We start from the raw sequence: 13,281 nt of genomic DNA on the forward strand, positions 1-13,281 counted from the left end.
GGTAGGAAACAAAGACAGCTTATTGTACACTGGATTTGATCACGGCAGTGTGTTCATGTGTAGAAACTAGGATCAGTGCCCGGGGATGGGCAGTCAACTCTTCAATACTAAACAGCATTAAATATTTACAGCCACGATCTGAACACATGAGTTATGTGTTCCGAATAATTATCATTTCTGAAAACTAAGAGGAAAGAGTTACCTAATTAAAACACAGTGTATAGGATTGCCATATTCGACATTTGTAGTATTAAAATATCAAAGTTTCCTCTGGAGAAGAGACAAAAGCTATTTTTTAAAAAATATTTATGGATTCGATCCTTGAACCTCATCTAAAGTATACTAGTTTTTATTTTGCTATCTTTCACTTACACGAATCACTGAAAGAAAGATAGGCCTGATTGTAACTAGGGTCTTGAGTGTGTAACATTAAAATCTAAAGATTAATATTTAGCTTTAGTTTTCAAACAAGGTCCCACATTACCCAAATGGAAGGAAGCAGTCAGAGAAATCTCAAAGGCTAAACGCTAATGACTTCTAAAACCATTTGTGCCAAATCATGCAAACCTCATAAATTTAATCCTCTAAGAAAGTAACATAGGTATGCTTAGCAATTTGGGGAAACCAAGGAGAGATGTCATCTGCATTGCTGTGACATGAAATGGGATGTGATCATTTACCAGGACTGATCATTCTAGAATAAAGCGAGCAACAAGATGAGTTGAGCTGGAAAGGGCTGAGTGGGTTTTTAGACACTAACTCTGTGACTTTATGACCCAAAGCCACATCAACCAGGTGAGAGGCAAAAAAAAAAAAAAAAAAAAAAAAAAAAAAAAAAAAAAAAAATCTCATCATTTCAAAATGCCTGGCCTGGGAATTGGAGCGATTTATTTCTGTAAGTATAATTACCTGGAGGTGATTTTACCAGCACCAGCAAGAGAATAAGATCCAATTTTAAGAAGTAATAAGGATTTGTTCATCCACTCCCAACACAGCTTGCTTGCTCATCCTAAGACACTATTGCCAAGTAACGTCTACCACTATTGACCTATTCTTTAATCTAACTAGATGACTAATTAGTTTAGCATGTCTGGTTATTAAACTGTAATGGCGAGTTAAACTGCGATGCTTTCGAAACTAAAGACTGGCTAGTGGTCAGGTAAGCTATACCTCCTGCTTCTCCGGTCGAGTCCACGAAGCCTGGAGAGAACAAGATATAAAACACAACAAGAAAGCAGTAAAATTTTACAACATGTTGCTTCAGAGAATTGATGTATCACACTGCATTCCGTGCACATGCAGCTTCTTTTCAACTCAGAACTTTTTCCAAGGCTCACTTTCAATGGTGTGTTTATTACCCAACTGAATTTAGGGTTTAGCTTATGGTAAGCTTTCCCCACCCCCTTATGCACATTAAGATGTATAATTCAAAGGAGAAGGCTTTCCTAATCTTTGGTAGACATACACAGGGGTACCAGCAGACACAGCAGACTGCTCCTGTTCCAGAACATCTTGAATATTTCTCGTAGTTATTTCATGTCGCTATTAGTTCTGACTATAAAGTCTAGAGATACTCATAGAGTATGTTTCCTCCTTTGGATTCTATTAGACAGCTTATCACAAAAATACGAATGCCATTTTGTGCTCATGCATTTTATAATTCATTGCATGCATCCTATTAAAAATCACGTTTATATTTTCTAAAAAGGAACTAAAAAAGGAGCAGAGAGGTACATTAGGAGTGGTTAAGTATGAAGTGCTTAAAGTTGTTGATCAGGAAACTTCCAGGACACCAAATTCTGAGTGCTGAGGCAGGCTCCAGTCAGTTCTCAGGGGCAGAGGAACGCCCGGATGGCATGCAGGCTCAAGCGTGCACCATCGACATCAAACAGAGGAGGGAGTCAGCTCAGAAGCATAGAGGTTTGGGTGTCTTCCTACCCACGTCTGCATATTTTATATCTGGCACTCGGGGAACTCCTACACTTAGAGTTTTTCCGTTTTCATACTGGGTTTCAAAAACATCCTACCTGCAGTTGTTCTTTTTATTAAATGGCATGACTGCCTGGTTGTCCCTGATGTTCAGATGGAAAAAGGAGAGAACAGATACCAGAGACAAGGCAATGCAATCCAGGAGATGCAAATGGTTAGCAAACATTTAGTAGGAGTCCACTAAATGCAGAGAGCTTTTGTGAGAAATGAGGATGGAGAGGTTGGATTATGTCACGTGATGCTGGAATGAAGAAAAAAGTGAGGACAGAGGACCATGCACCATGTGTCGGTGTGCCAGCATGTCAAATGTGGCCGCCAATGAGAAGCTTGTCTGTCACATGCCAGGGCTGCATGAATCAAGACTTTTTTAAAGGGCTATCTCATATGGAGTTACTTGTTTTTCAAATCTGATCCTTCTTGTACCTCTCCCAAATCACTAGGGTTTTGTGTCGTTGAGAAGTAGTTGCTAGTAACACAACGCCTCCACTAGCCTGACGACATGCCTGTGTGCCCGATGGGAGTGGTAGGATATGCCTTGGCCCTGATAATTTGGTGATGGTGTGTAGTTCACTTTAAGACAATCTGATGTGCAAATATACACACATAAGACAAATTAGGATATGATTAGCCATGCTCCAGAAATTTTAAGTTCCAGGTCCTTTTAATATTCACGTTTTATTACCTCACATACGAGTCTGCAGGAATATGTACAGTGAAGCATCCCTACACTTAGCCTAAAGTAGACCCTGCTATACCTCTGCCCACACCCTGAATATGCCAGACTCTAATTGCTTATCATAGGCACCTTTTCCAGTGTTTATACGTGGGCACCTGGTTTGCATTAATGAGGAATTATCCCCGGTGACAGAAAGATCCAGTTTTCAGTGAATCCAGAATTTCAAAGGTCTCTCTTATTTGTGGGATTTGTGGGATACTCTGTCAGCTAAAGACTCGAGGTTCAGGAAGTTCCATTTTTTTCTACCTGTTCTAGACTCAACTCTTTGCCCCTCTTCTTTTCCTTAAATATTAAGGCTTCGTATACATTTCTTTACCAGTCATTTCAAAGGCATGTTCAAATAAAAGGTTCAAATACGCACACAGAGAACGTGTTCTGATAGTGACCGATTGTGCAAATCATCACCCAGAGGTCTCGCTCAGTATGTAAATGGTACCTGGAAGTTAGCCCCACTCACTCACATACGTGGCAATATTTAAAATGAGTCTTGGTAGTATGAGCAATGAAATGATGTGGATGTGCAAACTTTCTTTGTACCTGCATTATCACAATGTCCTCCAGACACAATGATCAAACTGACCCATTATGATGTTCAAATATGGTTTGTTTCAAGGGTTTTTTTTTGTTTGCTTGTATTTGTTTGTTTTGGGCCAACATAATGGAGATTAAGAAATGGATTAACTTTCAGACAGGTGATCTACCCTAACGATCTTAATGACCCAAATGTAGCCTACCTGTTATCAGTTGTTGAGCAAAACCAACTCAACTAGCTGAAGCTTAGCAGACTGATAGTAATCGGTCTTGAAGGAGTGATTGGACTGAACCCAGAGATGCGATCAGATAGATTTTGACAATCAGGCTCAGTGTACTGGCTTTTGCTTGTTTCCCCCACCCCTTCTTTCTCTTCTTCTTCTTTTTTTAATGAAGAGGAACATCAGTTTTCCATTAGAAAGTTACTAACTCTGTGCCTATGGTTGAAAGCCTTTTCTCTCCTCTTAAGAAGGGTAATACTAGACAAACACTAGACTTAACTGGCAATGAATCAAAAGACCAAGTTGCTGTAATTAGCTTATATTGTAACCAGTTTTATTAAAGAAATCATTGAGGGGCACCTGGGTGGCTCAGTTGGTTAAGCATCCAACTTCAGCTCAGGTCATGATCTCACAGTTTTTGAGTTCAAGCCCCATTGTGAGTCCCAGCCCCACATCAGGCTCTGTGCTGACAGCTTGTTCAGAGCCTGGAGCCTGCTTCGGGTTCTCTCTCCCTTTCTCTCTGCCCCTGCCCCACTCACACTCTGTCTCTGCCTCTCTCAAAAATAAATAAACATTCAAAAAAAATAAAAAAAAAAAAAAAGGAAATCATTGAACCTTCCACAAAAGTCCTCAAAATCATGAGGAGCACCATGATATTGGATGCTCTGCCTTCCAAGCCAGTGACCCAGAGGAAGGCCCTGGTAGCACTCTAAGGACTTTGCACGTGACCTTGTCCGAGTCAACATTTTTATCAGAGACTTAGACCAAGATATTTCAAGTAAGTGTTCAAACAAGGTTGGAGCCAATAGCTAATACAGATACTGGATGACAGCTGCATGGGGAAGGCTACTGAACTGCTTGCCTTTGGGCCTTGTGAAGGAAGTGGGGTCACCACTGAGTGTTAGACCTCATTACTTTAAAAATACGTGAATAGAACAGGGGGGCCCCTGAGGCTCGAAATGCCCTAGACCTACAGACCTTTAAGGACAGTTCTGATAAAAGCCAGACTTGCCTGGTTAGAAGGATGGACTGAAATGGTTCTCAAGCCAGAAAGAGTTTGTATGGGTGGCATTTTTGGTAATCGAGGTGATTAGAGGTGGCTACTGGCATCTAGAAGGAAGGGAGCTATTGGTACTGAGTTTCTGGCCATGCACAGGACCATCCCAGTGAAGGAAGTGCCTTCCCAAAGTGCCACTGATACCACTGAGAAACATGGGGTTGCAATAAACAAAACACAACTTTTAGCAGAAATAAATATAATATTCTGCATTTTAGGTGAAGCAACCAATTGCATAAGAGCAGGATAAGGGGCTATGTGGCTCAAATGCTGTTCAGATAAAAAAGAGCTGAGAATTTTAGTTGACCCCAAGCTCCACATGAGGCAACACAATGAGGAAACCGCTGCAGGGGCCAATGCAACTTTAACTGCATGGTGGTGTCCAGATCAAGGGAGTCAGAGCTGCACGGAAGACTGCATTAGTTACACTAGGCACCATAAAACTTCAGGGGAGTGTCACTGGACTGGGACCACTGGGACCACTAGAAAGCACAAGGCGGGGAACCCATGACCCCAGAAATGAGGAAGACCACTGAGTGTGTTTAAGGGAAGAAGAGTGGAGAATCCAAGAGCCCTCACACAGGGCACTGAGTGGCAGAGGTGGGAAGACGGAGCGGAAGGGGCAAGGAAGCAGACCTTCCCGATCACCAGTGCTGGCCAGCTGTCTTGCAGAGGATGGTCGCCATCACCCTTCAGGGAGTGGCCATGGGGCTTTCTGGCAGATATGCTGGCAAGGGAGTGCCAGGTGAGACTAGACAACCTGGAATAGGGCCTCCCTTCCTGCCTTCTATGATTCCAGCATTTTGCGCGGTCTAATTCTCAGGAGACTTCCTGGCCTCCGCGGTTAGACACAAGTGGCTATTTTTATCTGCTTAGTGTATCAGCCTGATTGTAAAAAGCCAACTGTTTTCTCTCACTTCTATGCTGCAGTGACTCTAATCATCTTGGTACCTGATTATATACGACGCACCTTCAGGTGGAGGAGAACATGACGGGCCGCTGCCAGGTAAAAGTGAAATTTATTACCTGGAGTCCAACCGGCACCTGTAATAGGCCATCTTCGCTCTATTCATTACAAGCTATCCTCAGTGTAGGACAGAGAGCAAGCCTCTTTGATGTCAATATATAACTGATAGAAATGGCAACTTTTATATGCAGGGGTTCATTTAGGCAAGTGTGTTAATCTGGTGTCATCTCACTGGCTGGTCTGGAGGACTTGTTCTAATATCGATTCACTCATGCTCCAGTAATGTCACGTCAAGTAGACTTGAAGACAGTCTGTATGTAGTAAAAGGAACCACAATGCAATATATGTGGCTGGCCTTCCATAATTATCTCAGGTTGAGACCAGTGATCTACACTGATAACTGAATTATACAGTACCTACTTGGCCTGAGATGGTCTCTGTTGGATACCTTTGGTTTCACTACTTAGTAAGTATGAGTGTGTATTAGTGCCTGGTTATTTGTTCTCTTTCTGTAAAAATGAATTCACAGATAGAAGGCAGAAGTGACCACCTATTAAAGAACTTAGGGTAGGCACAAATCTTAACGGCCCTTCTGGTATAGCTTAGATGTTGAGCTATTCCTAGAAAAGACATTGAATTTAAAAGCATCATTCATCTGGGATAGATATTATTTCTGTCCTTTACTGTAGGTCAACGATATACACTGGTTCATTCTGGACAAATCTACTCACAAGCCTGATAGAGAAAAATCTGGTGAGCAGCAGCCCTGTGGTTTAAGCCCTGAAATGTACATTCAATCCATGTAACACATACGATGGGAGCTGAAATCTGAGCTTAGGGTTTAATTCCAATGTTGATAAAGAAAGTATCCAAGTAAACACCACATTTCCTAATCCGGTTGGTTTTCACAATATCGAACAGCATATGTGAGTCTCAAAAATACTTAGCAGTTCCTTGAGTTTTTGTTAAGTGGAATTCAACTGTGGAGGTAAAACTTGCAAAAAAAAAATAATGGGCTTTTTGGAACAGCAATTTCTATCCCTTTTGATTTAGTTTGCTTTCTATTAACAGGGCAGAAATCAGATCCTCAAATGCAAATCCCAAACGTGGCTCTGGCATTTCACACTATCTCTTTTTGACTTTATTTTAGTTTACCCTCTCTAGGGATTTCCTTTAGTCAGGCAGAAGAGTGAAGATCTATCATTTTTGACATTCAGGTCAATAAGCAATCCATTATAAATGTTCTTTAAGGCTAAGGCCATTATTCCTGAATAGGTGACAAAATTTTGGCCAACTAAAATGAAGCCCATTACTAGAGGGTATATGAGAGGAGACTGGAGATGTGCCATAAGAGGCTTTAAGTTGCTCTGAAACCAAGCTGTTTCTTCCTCCTGCTTTTGGCCCACTCAGCAGCAAAGAGCTGCAATGACGTAAGGTTATCTAAATTTTTATATATTGTCAATAATAAAGATAGCTTTCCGGGGGCCTATAAATCTACATGCTTTAAAGCTAAATTTTCCCAGTCATTTCAATTTACCAAGAAGGTCGCTGCCATGTGCTTAAACTCTCAGTGAATGTACTGTAGAACCCAGTGGAATAATCATCATGTAGAAACTGCTAATTATTTTTGCCTTCAGAACAAAATGATATCCAAATGTGACCGAAAATACAGGCAGACACAAAGGCAACCAAGCTTTTGTGCGTATAGTGCATGTACAGCATGAGTCTACAAAACACAAGGAAAAGAATTAATAGGGCTCATTCTGATCCCCGCTATTTCTGGGCGACACTTCCCTGGGTCGCCTCGTGATGATGGTAGGAACAGCTGGGGCACCAGGATCTTGGCTTTTCCTCGCACCTCATAGCTCCATAATCCAAAATCACTACCCCCTTCCTCCCCAGAACGTCTAACTTGACCATGCCCACTAATATCACAACCCTGCAAATCTTTGCAAGAAACTGTGGTCCTTCCACTGTAAAGGGACACTGGTGAGGCCACAGCCAGGCAGGCTGGAGGACGGAGGCCACAGGACCTGGCATGGCCTCTGGTGTCTGCATCCTATCTTTGGGCTCATCGAAGAGAACGGGGCATGGGCAGACACAATCTGCTTGGAGCCTGCATCCCATGGCCCTGAAACTCTTGGGGGACATCATACCTTTTCTTCGCTGCTGATGTTTCGGGTAGAAGTCCTCCAGGTGATAGAGGGAATGGGGTCTCCTGAGGCTTCACAGGTAAGAGTGACTTGTTCCTCTAGTTCCATGGCAGTCTGGTTCTCTACATAAGTGATTTTGGGTTTTGCTGAAAAGACAAGACTTGTTAATGAGTCTATCTGACCTTTGAGCTTTCTGGGTTTAAGTTACAACATGCACCCATTCAACGAAGGTTATGTGCTTACTAGGTGTTAAGAACCTATTCCAGGTGTTGTAGGAGATAAAGAATGGAATCCTCAAGGAGTGTGCAAATGGGCATACAACAACATTGATGTGATAGCCAGAGAAATAAGATCCCATAGAGTAAGAGTGCTAAGGGCAGTGGGTGGAGAAGGTGCGGGGCAGAGGAAGATTGCTCCTCTGGCTGGAACCTTCATGAGGGGAAAGTGTCCCGGCTGGGCCATGAGACTTTCAACACATGGAACTTTGGGATAGAGACAGTCATTCCAAGTGTAGAAACCTGCTTGACTGAAAGCAAAGAAGCGAGAACATGGGAAGAGGGCAGTGTGGCAGGAGCTGGTGTTTGTACATCACGGCAGGGGGAAGCGATGCTGGTCCCAGGCACAGGGATCATGACTGCCTGGCTAAAACACTTGCTTTGAATGATCTTGGGTGGCTGATGGAGGCCCACTGGCGGTGTTTGATCAGAGGAATGAAATGGCCATTTGTACTTCAAGAAGGTTAATCTAGAAAAACTCAAGATGATTTAGAATGGAGGAAACCTTGAGGTGGGAAAACCAATTTGGAAGCTCTGGCCGTGCCCCAGATGTGGCTTAATACAGTCCCGAACTGGGTGGTCTGGGGTGGGGGACAGATGGGGAAGGTCAGCTTTGAGAGAGGTACTTAGAGCAGGTTTCACAGGAAGTGCCAAGGGAACAGAGGGCAAAGGAGGCATGGCAAGACACAAAAGAGGGGATGAGAAGGTGCTGACATGACTCTGAGCGTCTTGCTGGAGGGGGGAGTTGGGTTCGCATTGACTCCAGGAAGGAAATATGGCGAGTGATGGGTTAGGGGCTGTGGGGTGGGCTGGGATGGGAAGGAGATGAGATGGGTTCATTTTCCAAATGTTTTGGGTAATGCAAGAAAACACAAGGATTCGAAAGCTGAGTTAAATGTTAAAACATTAGAGAAAATTGACTTTTCCTGATTTAAAACAATTATACTCTGAAATTGCTAAACCTTCCATGGAAGAGAAAAGATAACACTACACAAATGTAACTTATTTCACTAATGGAGGAGAAAGACCAGGCTAGATATACAAACAAAAGAGAAATAAATCAAATTTACGGATAATTTTGGAAAGAACTGCATTTCCTTTACATTCACATTCATACGGTACCCCCAAGTAGGTTAATGAACTACTGCCTATATACATCCTACAAGTTGAGGTGCTCGATTTTGCTTTAATAAAGAGAAAGCATTGGCAAGGCTGTGCATTTTCTGTAGCAAATATCTGCTTCTATATAAAACTACCCCTATAGATCAAATATTCTGCCACAGTTAATCTGTACTAACCAGCCTGCTCGGCAAATCCTTTTTTGATGGCAAGCACATAGGCACATCTCAATCCAATGTGGCCAAATGATCACAAATTGGAATTGATGGAGTCCAGTTGAGTGAGGTTTTCCCCTTGGAAGGTTTTGTGTCTATCTTGATAAATAGGATTTTCCAGGTGGTCACAACTCATATTGAATGGACCAATTGTTAAGTGTAGCTGGACAGGAGGTTTTACAAAGATAAAAGCTGAATTTCTACCCTGTTAAAATCACAGATCGAAGCGTGTTAAAAAATAAATAAAATTCAGCCTAACGACTGAATTCACTGAACTGGACAGTTGTTTTGAAGTCTGGAGGCAGTATAGGAAGGCTGAATTTTGGCTTCTTGAAAGCTCGATGGATGTTGTGACTGAGACGGTGTTTGCTGGCCTTTTTCTGACCCCCTGAACTTGGTCCTGGCAGCAAAAGGTTAACAGAAGACAGACAAGGTATAGTTAACACCTATTAATGTTTGGTTTTGTGGGTTACAAAAGGTCCACTGTACACATCTTTAGAAAAAAGGAAAATGTATTCTTACTAAAAATATTATTAACAATAGCTAATTTCAGATGGTCTACAGAGGGCTGTTGGGAAGGAAGGCAAGCTTTTCACTGATGACTTAACCTCTCTGCACTACAGAAGCAAGGCTCTTGTGAGAAGTAATTGAAGGCTTAGAATATTGCCTTGGAGATAGGATACCAATATAATTTCCTGTCCAAATCAGGACACCCTTGAGTGGGAGAAGGGATTCTCTACATAACTACCTTGGGACAGTGGGCATCATCAGGCCAACGGGGACAGATGCATTTCCCTCTGCAACCCAGGATCTACAGGAATAGCTCCAGGTTTTATCTTCAGATGGTACTTGTACCATTTTAATTAATGTCTGTTGTGGGCCCCTGACTGTGGATCCCCATTTTATATTCCACCTGCTGCTATGGGAGTTAATGCCTCAGACTGTCCCATTGTACATCTCCCCATGGACCTCCCTGTGAGAACACCTGTCCTTGGGAGTTTTCCAAGCACACTGGCTCTCCTCTTCCAGCATGCCCATGGCTCTGCACCCCACCACTAAGGAGTGGTCTTGTCTATTCCCACTCCAATCCAGACTCCTACATCCCCAGCCCAAGGAGGGTTCTGGGGCCCTGCTTGTCTGAACAGAGAGGCTGGGCATGACCAGGCACACCTTCCTTCAGGCTTTATACTGTGTGGTAACTCACAAGGGCTGTTTTGGTCCTAAGGGGTCAGTGAAGCGAACCCACTGGTGAACTGGCCTCAGCCCACGGCAGCATGAGGCCTCAAGAGCATTCATGCGAGCATAATAGGAATATGAGGAGACAAAAATACTTTTTTAGAAGGGCCCATGGGGAGAAAAGCAATGGAAATTCACTGCCAAATTTAAAGACAGGTAGGATGTAACTACTTAGTAAAAAGAGCTTCTGGCTGATAACTAGGGCAAGGCATGCTAGAACGTGCCCCTTTCTTAGGAAAAAATGATGTCAGTAAGGTACAATTACGGCAGTGTCTAATTTAGATATGCTCCATACATACTAATTGCCTTCCCTTCTGGAATCAGGGGAGTTCTGTGTGCTTCTCTACTGTCTAAGCTGTTGGTTTCTTTGCTCTTCTGCCCCACTGCTGCCGACTCTGCTGCCAATGGGGAGCCTGTTCCCTCATTTCTCTCCTTAGTGCTGGTCCCATGGCAAACCAAGGGGAAGGAGAGGGATGGAGGAAAGAAGGATGGAGCCCTAACTAGCCACCCCCCCCACCTTGGCCTTACTACCAATCTCCTAAACCAAGGGAGGCCAAAGGAGGCAGAAGAGGAGGTTAAGAATGTGAAATGGAGAGGGGAAGGGGTGTGTGCACGAGGCACCAGGTTACTCCAAAGAGGCAATGCAAACCCTCCCCTGGATATCATAGAGGAGGACTCCCATTTCGGATGGGGTCCCTAGGAGCCGGTGATTTGCTTACCTGTCTCTGCAGTCTGGCCACTTCTCGTCTATTTACTCTTCTGGACTAACATATGTTCTCCCAGTGCGATCTCGGGGAAGAAACTGTGTGTGTGTGTGTGTGGGGGGGGGCACAGAACGAGAGATGCGTGGTGAGAGAGGCGGGCAGAATGACAAATGGTGCCTCGCCTCAGTTTCTGCATCCTACATTCCCTGCCTGGTTACCTCCTTCCCCAGACCTCCAGCTCTTTCCTCTACATTGGCCCCATGAGGCTCCTGACTTACTACCCACGCCTCCTTCCCAGGGCAGCTGCCAGCAGCAGAGAGGCCTGGAAGAGAAGCCAAGCTCTGTTCCTGACCAGCCAAGTTAGAAGGGAGTGTACTTCTACAGAGAAACAATGTTGCCCATGGTGAGCAAGGCAGAGCGCCCACTAACTTCAGCATTCCGAGTCATTCCATCTGCAATTCAGAGGCAGTATGTGTTGAGTTGAGTTTCACAGAGTAGTAACTCCCAAAGTAGTAACTTTGAGTAGTAGGGACCTCAAAGCCAACTGCCTGGGTTTGAATCCTGGCTCCTTGGGTAGGTCACTCAATTCTCTGTGCTCAGTTTCCTCATTGGTAAAGTAAGGACAATAATGAGATCTACCTCACAGGGTTGTGCTGAGGAGTAAGAGTCAGTTTATAGACACAACTTCACACAGTGCTTGACATACTACAAGCACTTGCTTCGTGTTGGGTGTTATTACTACCTCCTGGGGCTAATATCTAAGAATTTCCCAAGACAAGTGATGGGTACACATTCCTGGACTCCTCCCCCTGCCATATACAATGTGCTTCATTCACATAAACTGCTATTCCTTCATTTATGCAAATTCTGGCACCTGAGATCTGCTAGGCACTGTCCTGGCAGCTGGGGGTTCACAGTCCCCATCTACAAGGAGCTCACATTCAACGTAACACGAGTCCTTCCTGCCTCTGTGCCTGTGTGTGTGTGGCCTGAGGTCCTTGCCCATGCCCCCTCCCTGCTTCACCCTGGAAGCCCTTGCTTGTGAAATAGCACACCATTTGTGAAAATCTCTCTGACTTCTGTCCCACAGGACCACACATCCTCTTTTTCTATGCAACACCATGCACATCACCATTATGAAGTCCTTACAATGGACTGTCATTAAAAATACCAGTGTTGGGAATATCCAATGGAAAAAAGACAGTCTCTTTAACAAATGGTGCTGGGAGAGCTGGACAGCAACACGCAGAAGAATGAAACTAGACCACTTTCTTACACCATTCACAAAAATAAACTCAAAATGGATAAAGGACCTGAATGTGAGACAGGAAACCATCAAAACACTAGAGGAGAAAGCAGGAAAAGACCTCTCCGACCTCAGCCGCAGCAATTTCTTACTTGACACATCCCCAAAGGCAAGGGAATTAAAAGCAAAAATGAACCATTGGGACCTCATGAAGATAAAAATCTTCTGCACAGCAAAGGAAACAATCAACAAAACTAAAAGGCAACCAACGGAATGGGAAAAGATATTTGAAAATGACATATCGGACAAAGGGCTAGTATCCAAAATCTATAAAGAGCTCACCAAACTCCACACCCAAAAAACAAATACTCCAATGAAGAAATGGGCAGAAAACATGAATAGACACTTCTCTAAAGAAGACATCCAGATGGCCAACAGGCACATGAAAAGATACTCAACGTCGCTCCTCATCAGGGAAATACAAATCAAAACCACACTCAGATATCACCTCACGCCAGTCAGAGTGGCCAAAATGAACAAATCAGGAGACTATAGATGCTGGAGAGGATGTGGAGAAACGGGAACCCTCTTGCACTGTTGGTGGGAACGCAAACTGGCGCAGCCGCTCTGGAAAACAGTGTGGAGGTGCCTCAAAAAATTAAAAATAGACCTACCCTATGACCCAGCAATAGCACTGCTAGGAATTTACCCAAGAGATACAGGAGTACTGATGCATAGGGGCACTTGTATCCCAATGTTTATAGCAGCACTCTCAACAATAGCCAAATTATGGGAAGAGCCTAAATGTCCATCAACTGATGAATGCATAAAG

At 43.6% G+C, this 13,281-nt stretch overlaps 1 protein-coding gene across 23 annotated transcripts in view; it reads right to left on the bottom strand.

The window, feature by feature from the left end:
• NCAM1 (neural cell adhesion molecule 1) overlaps positions 1 to 13,281 on the bottom strand; it is a 317,572-nt gene that overhangs the window by 44,766 nt on the left and 259,525 nt on the right. For 13 of the 23 annotated variants that reach the window (XM_060604731.3, XM_060604734.3, XM_060604732.3 and 10 more), the window contains exons 8-9: positions 7,658 to 7,800; positions 1,171 to 1,200 (exon numbers count right to left, since the gene is read on the bottom strand). In XM_060604731.3, coding sequence (XP_060460714.2) covers positions 1,171 to 1,200; positions 7,658 to 7,800 — 173 coding nt within the window. The remainder of the gene's footprint in view (positions 1 to 1,170; positions 1,201 to 7,657; positions 7,801 to 13,281) is intronic. The other 10 variants (XM_060604733.3, XM_060604738.3, XM_060604739.3 and 7 more) reach the window with 1 other exon arrangement.

Source organism: Panthera onca, chromosome D1 (genome assembly GCF_046562875.1).
Source record: "Panthera onca isolate mPanOnc1 chromosome D1, mPanOnc1 haplotype 2, whole genome shotgun sequence".
Taxonomy (NCBI): Eukaryota; Metazoa; Chordata; class Mammalia; order Carnivora; family Felidae; genus Panthera; species Panthera onca.